Source organism: Salmo salar, chromosome 21 (genome assembly GCF_965601325.2).
Source record: "Salmo salar chromosome 21, fSalSal1, whole genome shotgun sequence".
Lineage (NCBI taxonomy): Eukaryota > Metazoa > Chordata > Actinopteri > Salmoniformes > Salmonidae > Salmo > Salmo salar.
In genome coordinates, this window is record NC_138311.1 from 54,055,317 (window position 1) to 54,075,602 (window position 20,286).

Sequence of the window (20,286 nt, forward strand, 5' to 3'; positions counted from 1 at the left end):
AAAAATATTATACATTTTTACGATATTTTGACTATTTTGACTTTGTGGCTGGGATAACTAGTGGAAACCATCTGACAGCTTTTGCTGGGTTATGTCTAGATATGATACAGGTTTTATCAAATTGACATCAAAAGTAGATTTTGGGGGGATTTTAGCTAACCTTAACCATTTTCCTAACCTTAACCTAATTATACTAACCTACTAGCCTTAATTATTCTAAACCGATGCCTATGTTCTCCTAAACCTGCTACGAAAAGTACATTTTGACAAAAGCCCTAACAATAACACCATCACATTAGCAGAGCTTGGATTCATTTATTGACACCAAAGAAACCGGCTCCAACAGCAGGTAGTAAAAAAAAAAAAAAATGAAAGGAAGAAGATGGAAAAGATTATTGAGGTGAAAGAGTGAGGATAAAAGCCTGTATCCCATCTAGACATGACCCAGCAGAAGCTGTCAGAAGGAGTGCGGATCAGGAACAAGTTCATCAAAACTGTCACTCATTACATTTTAGCAGACGCTCTTATCCAGAGCGACTTACAGTAGTGAATGCATACATTTCATACATTTTTTCCCCCCGTACTGGTCCCCCGTGGGAATCGAACCCACAACCCTGGCGTTGCAAACACCATGCTCTACCAACTGAGCAACACGGGACCACAAGTCAAGTATGGACGGCAGATCGCAAGACAGGTGCATGTGTATGTGTACTATACATGTACTATACATGTTTGTACAGGAGGGTATGAAGAACTAACAAAGGAGGACCACAATATTTCTAGACAGATCCTAGACAATCAATCACATTTATTTATAAAGCCCTTCTTACATCAGCTGATGTCACAAAGTGCTGAACAGAAACCCAGCCGAAAACCACCAAACAGCAAGCAATGCAGGTGTAGAAGCACGGTGGCTAGGAAAAACTCCCTAGAAAGGCCAGAACCTTAGGAAGAAACCTAGAGAGGGAACCCGGCTATGAGGGGGTGGCCAGTCCTCTTCTGGCTGCGCCGGGTGGAGATTATAACAGAAGCCAATAGGTTTTTGTTGTGTCTGTGGTCCAGTCTGTGCAACCCCCAACTCACCTCTTATAGTATAATAATGCACTTGTAGCAAGTCAACAATGTGTGTCTGTGTGTGTAAAGTCTCCAGGTTGCAGCTGCTGAAGGTGATAAGAATTAAACGATTGACAAGAAGAAGGAGCTGGAAGAGTTGAACAAGCTTTTTCAAGCCGGTCAAAAGTTACTGGATTACTTATGATAGAGCGAATAGGATGGAGGCAGGGTTGTAAAAAATGTGTCCTGTTCTTTAATTTTCCAATTGCTTATTTTCCACATCTATACATACTAGGCCCACCCCGAAATATAAAATGGTGTAATAACTGCCTCTCATTATATTCAAATCAACACTACATTTAGAGTGAGTATTGCAATGTTTTTTTTCTTCCCCATGTCTCCTAATTCTTACATTTACATTTTAGTCATTTAGCAGACACTCTTATCCAGAATGACTTACAGTAGTGAATGCATACATTTTTTTTCCCGTACTGGTCCCCAGTGGGAATCGAACACACAACCCTGACGTTGCAAACACCATGCTCTACCAACTGAGCCACACAATTCTTCTTCCCCATGTCTCCTAATTCTTGTTGTCAGGTCAGGTCCCAAATCAGTGCTCGGTGTTTTCTTGAAGCAAGGCCAGTGTACTAAAGGGGATAAATGCAAGTTCTCCCACGACCTGACACTTGAGAGGAAATGTGAAAAGCTCAGTCTGTACGTCGAAATTGGAGAGATGAAGACCTGGAAAAAGGTAACACTGTATTCTCGCAACCTTCTAATCATAGGTCTGTTGTTGTGGACTATATCATCACGTTTGTGGTGATAAATGTACATGAATCGGCTGTTGTGTAGATACCATGGATAACTGGGATGAGAAAGAAGCTTGAGGAAGTCGTAAACAAGAAACATGGACTGGCAAAGAAGACGAAAGACAAAAATAAAAAAAAAACAGATTGTACGTATCAACTTACAAATTACTGGTAGGCTAAATATTGTAACATTGCTTGATACATGCTTATTGCATACCATTGCTACAATGTTTTTTACATATTGTAATATTTATTTATTTAGTTAACCAGGTAGGCCAGTTGAGAATAAGTTCTCATTTACAACTGCGACCTGGCCAAGATAAAGCAAAGCAGTGCGACACAAACAACAACACAGAGTTACACATGGAATTAACAAACATACAGTCAATAACACAATAGATAAAAAGTCTATATACAGGGTGTGCAAATGGCGTGAGGAGGTAAGGCAATAAATACGCCATAGTAGTGAAGTAATTACAATTTAGCAAATTAACACTGGAGTGATAGATGTGCAGATGATGATATGCAAGTAGAAATACTGGTGTGCAAAAGAGCAAAAAAAGTAAATAAAACAATATGGGGATGAGGTCGGTAGTTGGATGGGCTATTTACAGATGGGCTATGTACAGCTGCAGTGATCGGTAAGCTGCTCAGAAAGCTAATGTTTAAAGTTAGTTAGGGAGATATGTCTCCAACTTCAGTGATTTCTGCAATTCGTTCCAGTCATTGGCAGCAGAGAACTGGAAGGAAAGGCGGACAAAGGAGGTGTTGGCTTTGGGGGTGACCAGAGAGATATACCTGCTGGAGCACGTGCTATGGGTGGGTGTTGTTATGGTGACCAGTGAGCTGCGATAAGGCGGAGCTTTACCTAGCAAAGACTTATAGATGACCTGGAGCCAGTGGGCCTGGCGATGAATATGTAGCGAGGGCCAGCCGACGAGAGTATACAGGTCGCAGTGGTGGGTGGTATATGGGGCTATAAAACAATGATAACTATCCTAAAAAACAGTATACAAGGCATATTGGTCACCAAATTCAACCAGAACTCAAACGTAAACGGAGACTTACCGGTCTTGTGTATTACCGGTCTTGCATGTAAAATAAGTATTCTGTCCTTAATGGGACTTACTGGATAAATAAAGGTGAAATGCAAATATTGTAACAATACTTTTTTTTTTAAACGCTTGTTTGCTCTCGTAGGGGATATTTAGCCAGTTGACTGAAGTATTGCGTTTCCCCCATAGGTGTGTAAGTACTTCCTATGTGCCATAGAAAACAACAAGTATGGTTGGTTCTGGGTCTGTCCGGGGGGAGGAATCAACTGCATGTACCTCCATCCTCTTCCTGCCAGATTCATCAAGAAGAAGGAAGAGAATCTGGAGAAAGAGGTCTCACTGGAGGAGCTGATCGAGAATGAGGTAGGTTGATCATTCCCACAGAAATAGAACATATGTAATTTTGTTTCTATGATCATTCCCATAGAAATATAATCTATGTCATTCTGTTTCTATGATCATTCCTACAGAAATATAATCTGTGACGTTCTGTTTCTATGATCATTACCATAGAAATATAATCTATGTCATTCTGTTTCTATGATCATTCCTACAGAAATATAATCTGTGACGTTCTGTTTCTATGATCATTACCATAGAAATATAATCTATGTCATTCTGTTTCTATGATCATTACCATAGAAATATAATCTATGTCATTCTGTTTCTATGATCATTCCTACAGAAATATAATCTGTGACGTTCTGTTTCTATGATCATTACCATAGAAATATAATCTATTTCATTCTGTTTCTATGATCATTCCCATCGATATAGAATCTGTCATTCTGTTTCTATGATCATTCCCACAGAAATAGAATCTATGACATTCTGTTTCTATGATCATTCCCATAGAAATATAATCTATGTCATTCTGTTTCTATGATCATTCCTACAGAAATAGAATCTGTGACGTTCTGTTTCTATGATCATTACCATAGAAATATAATCTATTTCATTCTGTTTCTATGATCATTCCCATAGAAATATAATCTATGTCATTCTGTTTCTATGATCATTCCTACAGAAATATAATCTGTGACGTTCTGTTTCTATGATCATTACCATAGAAATATAATCTATTTCATTCTGTTTCTATGATCATTCCCATCGATATAGAATCTGTCATTCTGTTTCTATGATCATTCCCACAGAAATAGAATCTATGACATTCTGTTTCTACAATCATTACCATAGAAATAGAATCTATGTCATTCTGTTTCTATGATCATTTCCATAGAAATAGAATCTATGACATTCTGTTTCTATGATCATTACCATAGAAATATAATCTATTTCATCCTGTTTCTATGATTATTTCCATAGAAATAGAATCTATGACATTCTGTTTCTACGATTCTTCCCTGTGGCTCAGTTGGTAGAGCATGGTGTTTGCAACGTCAGCATGGCGTGTGCAATGCCAGGGTTGTGGGTTTGATTCCCATGGGGGCCAGTACTAAAAAAACATGCATGAAATGTATGCATTCACTACTGTAAGTCGCTCTGGATAAGAGCGTCTGCTAAATGACTAAAATGTAAATGTAATGATCATTACCAAAGAAATAGAATCTGACATTCTGTTTCTATGATCATTACCATAGAAATAGAATCTGTCATTTTGTTTCTATGACCATTACCATGGAAGTAGAATCTGTCATTCTGTTTCTATGAGCATTACCATAGAAATAGAATCTATGTCATTCTGTTTCTATGATCATTCCTAATGTAATGGAGGAAGAGTTGTGAAATGAAATTGACTGTAGTTAACTCTTTATTATAACAAGTTTCATGAATAAGCCTTTATAAATGCATGTAAAATGCTTATTAATAGTTTATAAATAGTTTATTCATGCTTATTCATAAATGTCCACCAACAACAATAACACTAACACTCGCGATCAGCCCTGGGTCCAAACATCACCCGCATCACCCTGCAAACTTTCCTAGCCTGAAAGAAGAAGAGGAAGAGACAGGAGAGGATCGCTAAGGATGAGCGGGACATGGAGAGAAAGACGGATGACTTCTCACCTGGAAGGTCACTTGTGGTGAGTTCAGCTACCAGATTTACATTACATTTACATTTACATTATTAGATTAAAAGAAATGTTTCCTAGAAGGTGTTTACAAAGCTCTTGGAATGAAATGTCCAGACCTGAACATTGTCTGTAGCGACAGCCTATATGGCATGAAAATGTCTCGCTCTTTTCCAAGTGAGGGGTCGTGTTTGAGTTCCGCTCTGACCTGGTGGATGATGATGAAGAGGCAGACGATACTAAATATGCCAAGGGTGATGATGACGAAGAGGCAGACGATACAAAATATTCCAAGGGTGATGATGATGGTGATGGTGACATTCATGAGGTAAATTTACTATCAATGTCATGCCATGTATCAATATCATGCCATGTATCAATATCATGCCATGTATCAATATCATGCCATGTATCAATATCATGCCATGTATCAATATCATGCCATGTATCAATATCATGCCATGTGGAATGAAAACCGAGGTTATAAAGAAGAGCGTATCCTATTGTTGTTGTTATGTCTGTTATGGCATGTGTTTTTTGTCTTGACTATAGGCCTATTGAATGATACAGTATTTTGGTTGTGTTTTTGACTGTAGGCCTATTGAATGGTACAGTATTTTGGATGTGTTTTTGACTATAGGCCTATTGAATGATATTTTGGATGTAATACGTCTGTTACTATTAAGATATTTATATGTGCTTCCCTGTCTTAGCTAGTACATGCTGGAGACTTCCAGAACATTGATGTGGCCATGTTTGTTCCTAAAGGGGTGGATAATGATGGGATCACAGTGGCATCAGCAGACCAGACCTCGGCCAGTTAAGGACACTGATGGTGAGCACACTTGTATAATCCGTCTTGATTACCTTTTCTACAGGATATCAGTCCAATAAAGTTTTTCTCTGAAAAACTGTACTACTTTTGAAATAAGGAACTGAAATAAGGAACTGTTGGCTTCCAATCACGTCACTTACTGTCTCCTGATGAGCATGTTAGAGGAGCTAGATGATATACGAACAGTAAAAACGGTCTAATCTAATACCATTTCCTGTTGTAATCATTTTATCTGACTAGGCGTAGTAATGTGCAGGGGAGGGGGGGGGGGTCTGCTGGTTTCAATGATCTCTTCATCCGCTGATATTGTTGGCTCATGGCCTGCTCTACTCTGCCTCTCCCTGCTGAAAATAAACTTGAGAAGTGAGGCTTCAGGAGGAGTGGAGGAGAACGGAAGTGCACGAAGGAGGGAGAGGAGGACACGGAGAAGGACAGGGACACAGAAAGAGGTCCATGTAGACTTGAACCTGTTCACAGGAGAGGATCTGGATGAGTTAGAGAAGGAGCTCAACACTCGAGACCTTTTGAATTCCATGTACAATGGTACACAAGGCTTGAAGTGAATGACTATGTCCAAACAATTACAATAATAGTCTGGGCAAGGGGAATATCGCAGAACCCTCTTTGTTCCCTGTCTGCCATCTGAAAGACAAAATATCATTTTTTCCAGCAGAATTTATTAGAGGAATAGATGTTGGCAACTTTTACAAATGAGTGTTTTACATGCATCTGGTTTGTCTGCCCCTCTGTAATCACAGTTAAACAGGAGATTCTCATTCTTATTTTACGTATGTCGATCTGCCATGTCTTTTCCTCCATACGGCTTTTAAACATGATCTAAAGAAGTGGGAATGGCTTCAAAACTTAAATATTTATTGAGTTGGTTCTATCGATTCATGAGTATTTGTATTCATTTAAAGCAAGGTATTTTACTCCTGGTGATTTTGATTTGCTGTTAATAAATTGTAGTCATGGCCTAAAATTGTCGACTAGGTGTTTCATAAATACTGGCTTTTCTGGCAGCTTAATTTAATTGTATACAGTAGCACTATCTGTTTGTAATATTTCGGGTTAATACTGAGTTTCCTCCTCTTTGAAATGTGTCTTTGTGCCATTCATGCTTACAGAGATCTCATTGGGTTTAAATAATCCATATACCTGTATCAGGATGAAAATGTATAGAATGTTGAATGAATATGTGTGTTGTTGACTAATTCAAAACAGACTCACTCACGACAGGTCTGAATTCTAGAGGATTCCAGAAAACAGATTCTAGAAGACATAGTGATAGCCAGACCGGGGAATGACTGTAAATCAGGTTCTAGAAGACAGTGAAAACCAGACAGGGGAATGACTGTAAATCAGGTTCTAGAAGACAGTGAAAGCCAGACAGGGGAATGACTGTAAATCAGGTTCTAGAAGACAGTGAAAACCAGACAGGGGAATAACTGTAAATCAGGTTCTAGAAGACATAGTGACAGCCAGACCGGGGAATGACTGTAAATCAGGTTCTAGAAGACAGTGAAAACCAGACAGGGGAATAACTGTAAATCAGGTTCTAGAAGACAGTGAAAACCAGACAGGGGAATAACTGTAAATCAGGTTCTAGAAGACATAGTGACAGCCAGACCGGGGAATGACTGTAAATCAGGTTCTAGAAGACAGTGAAAACCAGACAGGGGAATAACTGTAAATCAGGTTCTAGAAGACAGTGAAAACCAGACAGGGGAATAACTGTAAATCAGGTTCTAGAAGACATAGTGACAGCCAGACCGGGGAATGACTGTAAATCAGGTTCTAGAAGACAGTGAAAGCCAGACCGGGGAATGACTGTGTAAATCAGGTTCTAGAAGACATGGTGACAGCCAGACAGGAGAATGACTCTGTAAAACAAGACCTCTGGGTGAACAGTTAGCACTGTAGCTGTGATTTGTCTATTGAGGATAATAAATCAAGTTTGATTTGAGCTGGATGACCAATCCATAGAGAGAAGCTGATGTAAGGATGAATGAATGCCATTTACATGCCACCTCTAACTCTGGTTTGACTTTTACACTGAGGATTTAAAGGAGAACGGTGAGATGAGCTGAGGTGTTATCTATCGACTGGGCAACAGATGTCAATTCAACCTCTATTCTACGTTTGTTCTGCGTCATTTCATTGAAATGACATGGAAACAACGTTGATTTAACCAGTGTGTGCTCAGTGGTTAAGGTGACAGAGAGGAGCTGAGGTGATTTCTGAAATACTCGCGTTAGTCTATCTTTGTGTACTATATGGTTTTAACTTTCTTCTCACTAATATACTAAGATGAATTGTAAATTGCAGATATAACCTCTAAAATGTTTTGTTTTATATTGTCTGTCATTTATTCACTTTTGAGAACGAGACGGACATTATTTTATGTTTGGTTTTACATTTTAGCCTATACAGTAGTTGATAGTTGGCCATCTTGTTTTGATGGGGCTTGGCATCATTACCCCCGGGCATCTATCCTATGGTAGGGCTTGGCATCATTACCCCCGGGAATCTATCCTATGGTAGGGCTTTGCATCATTAGCCCCGGGCATCTATCCTATGGTAGGGCTTGGCATCATTACCCCCGGGAATCTATCCTATGGTAGGGCTTTGCATCATTAGCCCCGGGCATCTATCCTATGGTAGGGCTTGGCATCATTACCCCCGGACGTCTATCCAATGTCCTATGATTATGCCATTTGAAATGGGCCAGTAGTCTTTTGTCATTAGTAAATGTGCCCATGTAGCCAGGCAGTCAGTCAGATACCAACACAATCATTAGTCTACGTCCCAAAATAGTGCAACGCTTCTGACCAGGCCCTTAATTTTGACTAGGTTCCATAGGGCTCTGGTCAAAAGTAGTGCACTATTTAGGGAGTAGAATGCCATTTGGGACTCAACAATGAACACATTCATGCTGCGTCACATGGTCACAAAAACCAGAAAGCCACAAGCATGACTGCCCTGGTCCACAATACAAAAGACAGATTGTTTTTTCAATGAAAACGAGAAGGCCTCACTCCTTTAATCTGTAAATACTGTAGTCGTTGGCTGGGCTGAGGCTCGCTCGGTCAGTCATACTCTGAACGCTGCCTGCAACAATGTATTCAGGAAAGAATAAGCCTTTCTAAATTATTACATTTAACAAATAACTTCATGACTAAAAGTACATTCCGCACATAAGAAACCACTGAGAGAAATCTACTAATAATCCTGAAGAAAGGTACAAATCTCCTTTCTGCTATTCATAAATAACACTGGGCCTTCTGTTGTCATAACCTCCTATATTCTGTACAGAGACTGTATATGATGTTAACCTCCTATATTCTGTACAGAGACTGTATATGATGTTAACCTCCTATATTCTGTACAGAGACTGTATATGATGTTAACCTCCTATATTCTGTACAGAGACTGTATATGATGTTAACCTCCTATATTCTGTACAGAGACTGTACATGATGTTAACCTCCTATATTCTGTACAGAGACTGTATATGATGTTAACCTCCTATATTCTGTACAGAGACTGTATATGATGTTAAACTCCTATATTCTGTACAGAGACTGTATATGATGTTAACCTCCTATATTCTGTACAGAGACTGTATATGATGTTAACCTCCTATATTCTGTACAGAGACTGTATATGATGTTAACCTCCTATATTCTGTACAGAGACTGTACATGATGTTAACCTCCTATATTCTGTACAGAGACTGTATATGATGTTAACCTCCTATATTCTGTACAGAGACTGTATATGATGTTAAACTCCTATATTCTGTACAGAGACTGTATATGATGTTAACCTCCTATATTCTGTACAGAGCCTGTATATGATGTTAACCTCCTATATTCTGTACAGAGACTGTATATGATGTTAACCTCCTATATTCTGTACAGAGACTGTATATGATGTTAACCTCCTATATTCTGTACGGAGACTGTATATGGTGTTAAATATTTCTCCAATATTGTAATTCAATCATCTATACAAGCAGAGGGCAGTGTCTGCCAAGCACAACACATAAACCATTTAACCTACTGTACCTGATCCTTAACCTTCATTACTACTAACCTCCTCCATCCCTCCATTATTTCTAAACCCCTCCATCCATACATTACTTCTAACCCCCTCCATCCCTCCATTACTTCTAACCCCCTCTATCCCTCCATCCCTCCATTACTTCTAACCCCCTCCAACCCTCCCTCCATCCCTCCATTACTTCTAACCCCCTCCATCCCTCCATTATTTCTAACCCCCTCCATCTATCCCTCCATCCCTCCCTCTATCCCTCCCTCCATCCCTCCATTACTTCTAACCCCAAAATCCCTCCATTATTTCTAACCCCCTCCATCCATCCCTCCATCCCACCCTCCATCCCTCCCTCCAGAACTTCTAACCCCCTCCATCCATCCCTCTCTCCATCCCTCCATCCATCCCTCTCTCCATCCCTTCCTCCATCCCTTCCTCCATCCCTCTCTCCATCCCTCTCTCCATCCCTCCTTCCATCCCTCCCTCCCTCCATCCCTCCCTCCATCCATCCCTCTCTCCATCCCTCCCTCCATCCCTCTCTCCATCCCTCCATCCATCCATCCCTCCCTCCATCCCTCCATCCCTCCCTCCATTACTTCTAACCTCCTCCATCCCTCCCTCCATCCCTCTCTCCATCCCTCCATCCATCCATCCCTCCCTCCATCCCTCCCTCCATTACTTCTAACCTCCTCCATCCCTCCCTCCGTTACTTCTAGCATCCCTCCATCCCTCCCCCAATACTCCTGCCTTTAGGGGTCTGTTCAGGTCAAAAGTAGTGCACTATGTAATGAGTAGGGTGCTCTTTGGCCCTGGCTAAAAGTAGTCCATTAGTTAGGGAGCAGGGTGCTCTTTGGCCCTGGCTAAAAGTAGTACACTATTTAGAGTGAAGTTGTATGAGACTCAGACATGGCCAAATATGAGTGAAATATCCCCGGCGTTAGTCATCTATAATTGTCAAGCAGCAAGGATTTGGTGGATTTAGACAGGCTTTAGTCAAATGACTCACAGCTATTACAAAACAGGCTCTAACTAACTACCTTTGTGCCCACTGTGTCCAAAAATAGTCTGGAGTGCTATTTGAGGGGAAAATGAATATACTTTGTACTACAGAGATTGAATTGAATTTCCCTCGTCTCATTCAAGTACTGTATGTGTATTACAGACTGGGTCAGGGAGAGGTTGAAAATGTCAGTGAAGACACTTGCCAGTTTGTCTGTGCATGTTCTGAATACACGTCCTGGTAATCCGTCTGGCCCTGCGGCCTTGTGAATATTGACCTGTTTAAAGGTCTTCCTCACATCGGCTAAGGAGAGCGTGACCACACAGTCGTCTGGAACAGCTGGTGTTCTCATGCATGCCTTAATATCAAACTCGAACGTATCTGGAAATATAAATACAATTTCAAATCATGACAATATTTAGACATGGAGAAAATACTGAATCTTGCCTAGTCATGATTTGTTGAGATAATGAGGGGGCTGGGTCATTCACAAGAATGTGTACGACACCATTCTGTCACTCAAGGCTTTTCTGTCAAATGGCACATCCTTCTCTCTTACCGCAGATATCTGAAATATCCATAGGATTTACTAATATTTTCATCATGGACTAATTGCAAAGTTAGCTCCAGCTTTCAAATACCAGTGTTATCCTGAATACAGCTACTGGTATAGACACAGCTCTGTCTTCTGTGGCTAAAGCAGTCTGGGCTGCTTGAAGCTGACTGGGAAGGATTATTTTAAAAGTGTTTCAGTCTGCCGTGATTCACTACATTTAAGATAGCTACCATGTACATGCGTTATTTTCTCAACAGTATCAAAAAGTTGTTTTCATCGCTAGCTATTGCTCGCTATATTAGCTAACTAGCTACACAGTTGCACACAGGTACCGTTATAGCTTGCTTCGTCCCACCACGAGCCATTGTTTACAGATGGCTTGTTGCGGGATGAAGCAAAGTTAAGACAGCTAGCTGCAGTGGCGACCCGTCATTAAGGGCGACCCGTCATTCAGGGCGACCCGGCATTCAGGGCGACCCGTCATTCAGGGCGACTCGTCATTCAGGGTGACGCGTCATTGAGCACCACCTGTTTCGCTAAAATAATTATTATAATAATGATACTTTTTTTGTTGCCTGTTTTGCATGTTATTTTGGCACTAAATACGTGTCACATATCAGCTTGAAAACAATGTAAAACAAATAATAGTAATTTAGTTAATAAAGCCGCATACAAACATGGTCTCTTTTTGTCTTTTATGAGTAAGGCAGCTCCAAAATGCAGGTGTTTCAGCCTAGCTCAGTGCTTTCTGTGGTGGTGGGGCCGCCAGCAGAAAATACAGAGCGTAAGGGTTGGTCATGTTCTCTAGTTCTGTTGTGATTGGCTCAGTGTTCTGTCATTCATGGGGACACTACATCACCGCAAAATCTATGGGGAGAGCTCAAAAATTCAAGCCCCTTTAGGTGCTGCCATAGAGTTACATTAGAAGTGCCCATCCAAGAAGGCTTAGGGTCATTGGCCACAGATAAAATTACGTCAAATCACATTATATCTACCGTAGCTTTGATTAGACTGATCATGTCAACATCATACTTTCAAAATCTTAGCTAGCTAAGCTAAGTCATCATCATGAATCACGTCAAATCTACTGTCAAATCCTTTTCAATCCTTGGCATATGAAGAGAAATTATAGATAAAACGTATTGGTGCTCATCGGCCATTGGACATAAACATTACACAACAAGATGGAAAATACTAACTGTATGTTGTTTAATATGCTGTTTGTAGCCCATGTGCCTCACCCTAATAATTTGGTTGCTTTCCCCCTCATAACTTAGCCTACTGTTCTGACTTGGTGGTGCACATGTAGCCTATAGCCTGTTTTAGACAAATGTAATCATTGAATATTGTAAGAACTTTCATTGTCTGCTTATGTGCCCCCTTTATTTATCCTACGGTTCTGACTTGGTGTACAGGGAGAACACTGTAAGAACGGCCCATGTTCTGAATTCTGTTGCTATATTTAGCTATATTGACTATGTCCGTCCTAGCTCGCTCAATCAAAATTACGCATTGCCTCTTATCCACTTGTCGTCCCCTTATGCCATAGTTTGTACGTCTCAATTGTCATTAGAAACCACATTTGTTTAAGCAAGTCAGCCATATCAGCTATGTTTTTTTAAAGGCAGTTAATGAGGCTGTATGAACTGTTTCGCTGCCAGACAAGGCTCATAACCTGAACCAAAGTTACTCAAAGGATCTTATGATATGGGCCTAGGTCTATATATTGTTTTTAACTTGTGTGTGTTTTTTTTAAGTCTTTTAAGTGTTTCCTAAATGTAAGCAACTATTTTTAGCACTTGAAGTTAATAAAGTATTTTATTGTTGAAATCTGTTTGTTTTTTTACACACTAACTCACTGCTTTAGAACATGGCTACATTCGCATGTGTTCCAATGTGAATTCTTTAAGAGATGGATGTAAGGTCTAAGACTGTGAACGATGTATACGATGTAAAATCCACTATTTCAAATATTGGAACATAAGACTGAAAAGAGACAGTGGGTCACAAAAGTACCTGAATGAATGTCCATACAGGGAGCAACGGGGAGGGGGTAGGAGAATGTCCAGAGGGGTAGCAGCAGAAGGGGTAGAATATCCATAGGGGTAGCAGCCGAAGGGGTAGAATATCCATAGGGGTAGCAGCAGAAGGGGTAGAATATCCATAGGGGTAGCAGCAGAAGGGGTAGAATATCCATAGGGGTAGCAGCAGAAGGGGTAGAATGTCCATAGGGGTAGCAGAAGAAGGGGTAGGATATCCATAGGGGTAGCAGCAGAAGGGGTAGAATGTCCATAGGGGTAGTAGCAGAAGGGGTAGAATATCCATAGGGGTAGCAGCAGAAGGGGTAGAATATCCATAGGGGTAGCAGCAGAAGGGGTAGAATGTCCATAGGGGTAGTAGCAGAAGGGGTAGAATATCCATAGGGGTAGCAGCAGAAGGGGTAGAATGTCCATAGGGGTAGCAGCAGAAGGGGTAGAATATCCATAGGGGTAGCAGCAGAAGGGGTAGAATGTCCATAGGGGTAGCAGCAGAAGGGGTAGAATATCCATAGGGGTAGCAGCAGAAGGGGTAGAATGTCCATAGGGGTAGTAGCAGAAGGGGTAGAATGTCCATAGGGGTAGTAGCAGAAGGGGTAGAATATCCATAGGGGTAGCAGCAGAAGGGGTAGAATATCCATAGGGGTAGCAGCAGAAGGGGTAGAATGTCCATAGGGGTAGTAGCAGAAGGGGTAGAATATCCATAGGGGTAGCAGCAGAAGGGGTAGAATGTCCATAGGGGTAGTAGCAGAAGGGGTAGAATGTCCATAGGGGTAGCAGCAGAAGGGGTAGAATATCCATAGGGGTAGCAGCAGAAGGGGTAGAATGTCCATAGGGGTAGCAGCAGAAGGGGTAGAATATCCATAGGGGTAGCAGCAGAAGGGGTAGAATATCCATAGGGGTAGCAGCAGAAGGGGTAGAATGTCCATAGGGGTAGCAGCAGAAGGGGTAGAATATCCATAGGGGTAGCAGCAGAAGGGGTAGAATATCCATAGGGGTAGCAGAAGAAGGGGTAGGATATCCATAGGGGTAGCAGCAGAAGGGGTAGAATGTCCATAGGGGTAGTAGCAGAAGGGGTAGAATATCCATAGGGGTAGCAGCAGAAGGGGTAGAATGTCCATAGGGGTAGCAGCAGAAGGGGTAGAATTCCATAGGGGTAGCAGCAGAAGGGGTAGAATATCCATAGGGGTAGCAGCAGAAGGGGTAGAATATCCATAGGGGTAGCAGCAGAAGGGGTAGAATATCCATAGGGGTAGCAGCAGAAGGGGTAGAATATCCATAGGGGTAGCAGCAGAAGGGGTAGAATGTCCATAGGGGTAGTAGCAGAAGGGGTAGAATTTCCAGAGGGTCTACCGCCCCGTAGCACTCACGTCTGTAGCCATGAAGTGCTTTGAAAGGCTGGTCATGGCTCACATCAAAACCATTATCCCAGAAACCCTAGACCCACTCCAATTTACGTACCGCCCTAACAGATCCACAGATGATGCAATCTCTTTTGCACACCACACTACCCTTTCCCACCTGGACAAAAGGAACACCTATGTGAGTATGCTCAGCGTTCAACACCATAGTGCCCTCAAAGCTCATCAATAAGCTGAGGACCCTGGGACAGAACACCTCCCTCTGCAACTGGATCTGGGACTTCCTTACGGGCCGTCCCCAGGTGGTGAGGGTAGGTAACAACACATCCACCACGCTGATCCTCAACACGTGGGCCCCTCAGGGGTACGTGCTCAGTCCCCTCCTGTACTCCCTGTTCACTCATGACTGCACGGCCAGGCACGACTCCAACACCATCATTAAGTTTGCTGATGACACAACAGTGGTAGGCCTGATCATCAACAACGATGAAACAGCCTATAGGGAGGAGGTCAGAGACCTGGCCGTGTGGTGCCAGGACAACAACCTCTCCCTCAACGTGATCAAGACAAAAGAGATGATTGTGGACTACAGTAAAAGGAGGGTTGAGTACGCCCCCATTCTCATTGGGCTGTAGTGGAGCAGGTTGAGAGGTTCAAGTTCCTTGGCGTCCACATCACCAACAAACTAGCATGGTCCAAACACACCAAGACAGTCGTGAAGAGGGCACGACAAAAGTCTCCCTCGGCATCGTTCTTCGACAAACACAGAAGGTTGTAATATTGAATTCAATAGATTAAAAAAACAGAGCGAGAGAGACTCCCAGTTCCTTAATGTTACCATTGGCTACAGCCAAAACATTAAGTTACTGGCAGTCTCTCTCTCTCCTTCTCTCTCTAGTTTCTTCTATTGAATTATATGTAGCCTAATAAATAAACACTTATCATATTTTGGCTCTATATTCTATATGTAATAGTAATTAACCCTTAGGATGGGGGGGGGGGGGGGGGGACACTTATAGTTGCAATATAAGTAGTTAGGTGTCACGTCTTGACCAGTATAAAGGGTTATTGGTTATTGTAGTTTGGTCAGGACGTGGCAGGGGGTGTTTGTTTTATGTGGTTCGGGGTTTGTTGGGGTATGTCTTATGTAAGAGGGGTGTTTGTTTTATGTGTTCCGGGGTTTAGGGGTATTGTTCTGGTTTTGTATTTCTATGATTTTCTAGGTTGTGTATTTCTTTGTTGGCCTGGTATGGCTCTCAATCAGGAACAGCTGTACATCGTTGTTGCTGATTGGGAGTCATACTTAGGTAGCCCTTTTTTCACAAGTGGTTTGTGGGAAGTTGTTTTTGCACTGCTGTGTTAGCCTGTATTACTGTGCGTTCGTGCGTTTTCTTGTTTTGTGTTTTCAGTGTTCTAATTAAAAGTTAAAATGAGCACTCAACCCGCTGCGCCTTGATCCATTTCATACGACGACCGTTACAGAACTTCCCACCACCAACGGACCAAGCAGCGGGGTAAGGAGCTAGAGAGGAGTTATTTTGAGTTGTGGACTTGGGAGGAGATTTTAGCCGGGGAGGGACCATGGAGGAAGGCTGGAGAGGACCGGGACTGTTATATTGGAACACGACTAGCATGGAAGCCTGAGAGGCAGCCACAATAAATAAAAAATGGGGGGCACACGGGTAGTTTGGCTGGGCCAGGGTTGAGTCCCAAGCCAACTCCCCATGCTTACCGGAGGCAGCATGATACTGGTCAGGCCCCGTGTTATGGGGTGATGCGCACGGCGTCGACGCCGAGCATTCACAGGCCAGTGTGCTCAGTGCCAGCATCCCGCATTTGCCAGGGGGAAGCGGGCACCCAGCCAGTAGGGGTGGTGCCAGTCCTGCGCTCGAGGCCTCCAGTGCGTCAGCCTGTCCAACTCGTCCTGCTCCTGCTCCTCGCACTAGCCCTGTGGTGCATGTCCTTAGGCTGGCGCCTCCTAATCCAGCCCCACGCATCAGGCTTTCAGTGCGCAGTCCCCGTCCTGAGCTTCCGGCGACAGTAACCCATCCAGAGCTTCCGGCGACAGTGCCTCGTCCAGAGCTTCCAGCGACAGTGCCTCGTCCAGAGCTTCCGGCGACAGTGCCTCGTACAGAGTGTCCGGCAACAGTGCCCCGTCCAGAGCTTCCAGCAACAGTGCCTCGTCCAGAGCTTCCGGCAACAGTGCCTCGTACAGAGTGTCCGGCAACAGTGCCCCGTCCAGAGTGTCTGGCAACAGTGCCCCGTCCAGAGTGTCCGGCGACAGTACCCCGTCTAGAGATGGCCCACAGTTTGGAGCCTGCAGAGACGGCCCACAGTCCGGAGCCTGCAGAGACGGCCCACAGTCCGGAGCCTGCAGAGACGGACCACAGTCCGGAGCCTGCAGAGACGGCCCACAGTCCGGAGCCTGCAGAGACGGCCCACAGTCCGGAGCAGGCAGAGACGGCCCATAGTCCGGAGCCAGCGAGAGTCGCCCTACAGTCCAGAACCGGCGCAGCCAGAGTCGCCCTACAGTCCGGAACCGGCGCAGCCAGAGTCGCCCTACAGTCCGGAACCGGCGCAGCCAGAGTCGCCCTACAGTCCGGAGCCGGCGCAGCCAGAGTCGCCCTACAGTCCGGAGCCGGCGCAGCCAGAGTCGCCCTACAGTCTGGAGCCGGCGCAGCCAGAGTCGCCCTACAGTACGACGCAGCCAGAGTCCCCCTACAGTACGACGCAGCCAGAGTCGCCCTACAGTACGACGCAGCCAGAGTCGCCCGTTGCGAGGGTCCCCAGTCTGGGGTCGACGGAGAGGGACCTCGCTCTAGAGACGTTATGTGAGTGGGGTGAGCCAGGGGTGGAGCGGGGTCTGCGTCCCGCTCCTGAGCCACCTCCGTAGGGGGGAGTATTGGGAAGGGGGGGTGTTGCAAAAGCACCGTCGGTGACGGTGGCCACCCTCCCTTCCCTCCCATGTAGTTTTGGGATTATTTTTGTTTGGGGGTTGTTTTTGTGAGGTGCATCCGGGGTCTGCACCTTTGGGGGGGGGGGGGGGTACTGTCACGTCCTGACCAGTATAAGGGGTTATTGGTTATTGTAGTTTGGTCAGGACGTGGCAGGGGGTGTTTGTTTTATGTGGTTCGGGGTTTGTTGGGATATGTCTTATGTAAGAGGAGTGTTTGTTTTATGTGTTCCGGGGTTTAGGGGTATTGTTCTGGTTTTGTATTTCTATGATTTTCTAGGTTGTGTATTTCTTTGTTGGCCTGGTATGGCTCTCAATCAGGAACAGCTGTACATCGTTGTTGCTGATTGGGAGTCATACTTAGGTAGCCCTTTTTTCACAAGTGGTTTGTGGGAAGTTGTTATTGCACTGCTGTGCGTTTGTGCGTTTTCTTGTTTTGTGTTTTCAGTGTTCTAATTAAAAGTTAAAATGAGCACTCAACCCGCTGCGCCTTGGTCCATTTCATACGACGACCGTTACAGAACTTCCCACCACCAACGGACCAAGCAGCGGGGTAAGGAGCTAGAGAGGAGTTATTTTGAGTCGTGGACTTGGGAGGAGATTTTAGCCGGAGAGGGACCATGGAGGAAGGCTGGAGAGGACCGGGACTGTTATATTGGAACACGACTAGCATGGAAGCCTGAGAGGCAGCCCCAAGACATTTTTTTGGGGGGGGCACACAGGTAGTTTGGCTGGGCCAGGGTTGAGCCCCAACCCTGGCCCAGTGTTGTGGTGTATCTCTTGTCGTGATGTGTATTTTGTCCTATATTTTTATTTTTAATCCCAGGCCCCCGTCATCGCAGGAGGCCTTTTGCCTTTTGGTAGGCCTTCATTGTAAATAACAATTTCTGACTTGCCTAGTTAAATAAAAGGTTAAATATTTTGTTATCTTTTTTTGTTTAATACTGCCTGTGTGTGCTATAGTGTGTAATCAAAATCCCCTCATTGACCCTTCCTAATGACACAGATGAGGAGTTGATTCCAAAAGTGTCACGTGATATTTCCAGAGCGAGATTATTAGGCTCCAAAATCTCCAAACACTCGATGCCTCTGTGTTTCCAAGTGAAACATTTCGTCGTAAACCAGTACAGTACAGTTGTTACACAGTAGCTCCATACATGGCTATGGAGCGGGCGGTGAGGCAATAGAACTGCTGTTGGGATAGTGTGAAACATTGCGGAAGTCCTTTTTTTTTAAATGGGGAACAACGCGAGCACTTCCTGTACAGTTGGTTTTAAGACTACTAAACACAAAACATCGCTGTTGGCTACTGAGGTAGTGTTGCCATTTACACACATTTGTTACATTGTATCGCTTGAAGCGTGGATTTAAGGACACGCACTGATTCCAACTGGAATCTTTTCACCGGAAAGAAGAAGAAGAAGTAAAAGTTTGTATCCGTGAGGGGTTTTGCTGAAGTGGTTGGAGTTAACATGCACATGGTGTGTGGGTTGTCGCTGTATCGTCATTAGAACGACTACAAAGAGAAAGGGGAAGTCATCACAGTAGTGTATTATCTCCACACATACTCAGTTATTAAGACTACCTACTCCACTGAGGACTTCAAGATGGAACGACTTGGCACACTTTGTATATCTTTGGCTTTGATCCTGCCTTGTTTACAATGGACAACTTGTTTTAATCTGGATATTGACAAGCCCTATGTATTCTCTGGACCTGAAGGAAGTTATTTTGGATTTTCAGTGGATTTCTTCCAGCCAGATGCCAAGCAGTAAGACTGAGTTTTATATAATAATGTTTGGGATGTCAGGTTTTTTAGAACTAAATGTTTTCTACTTTTATTTAGTTTATTGAATGACATAGAATTATGTTATTTGAAATACAATACGTAGTTTTGTATATTTTCTATATAATATGTATAAGTGGATTAGGGTGTCTCAAGCACACCCGTTGCTGACAGGTGTATTGTAAAAATGATTGGTGCTGAATCCGGAGAAATTTCGGACAATGTAAAAAAAAAAAAACGCCCGTTGGTCACTAAATCCGGTTTTCCGCCTGAAGGACCATGTTAAAACGGTTGGCTGGTGAGCCCTCACCGCCTGGGCCCTCACCTGTTATATACTTAGAACTGATCTGTCCTGTTAGAACATGATGTTGAGGCTCATCACTGTACTCTTGATAGTCACCACCACACACACACACACACACACACACAGCTGTTTCAATTATTCTAAGATGTTTATATGACTTTTGGTAAATCTGAATGACATGGAATCATATTGTTGTGGTTATTTCGAATTCACGCGTAACATTCAGACATTTAGTGTTACTATCGACAATAAAAAGTCGTCACGAAGCGTCCCCCCTTCCGGAGAACACTCTTACTGGAGTGGGTCGGTACACTGTCCAAATGCACATTTCCAAGAACTTTGATTTGGTTGGGAATGGTAGGGATATGATTGGTGAGGGATAACTTAGGTAGCCTTAGCAGCCAAACTAACAGGACTTAAGGGCAACTGAAGGGACTGTGAAAGAA

At 43.4% G+C, this 20,286-nt stretch overlaps 1 protein-coding gene and 1 pseudogene across 2 annotated transcripts in view; both read left to right on the forward strand.

Moving 5' to 3' along the window:
- The first annotated feature begins 439 nt into the window (after nt 1-439).
- Nucleotides 440-5,777, forward strand: LOC106582513 (zinc finger CCCH domain-containing protein 15-like; annotated as a pseudogene).
- A 13,199-nt stretch (nt 5,778-18,976) lies between these two features.
- LOC106582518 (integrin alpha-V) overlaps nt 18,977-20,286 on the forward strand; it is an 80,682-nt gene continuing 79,372 nt past the window's right edge. For both annotated transcript variants that reach the window (XR_014382078.1, XM_014165693.3), the window contains exon 1: nt 18,977-19,521. Coding sequence is in view for 1 of the 2 variants with exons in the window: in XM_014165693.3 (XP_014021168.1) it covers nt 19,358-19,521 (164 nt within the window). In the remaining variant the exon portion in view is untranslated. The remainder of the gene's footprint in view (nt 19,522-20,286) is intronic.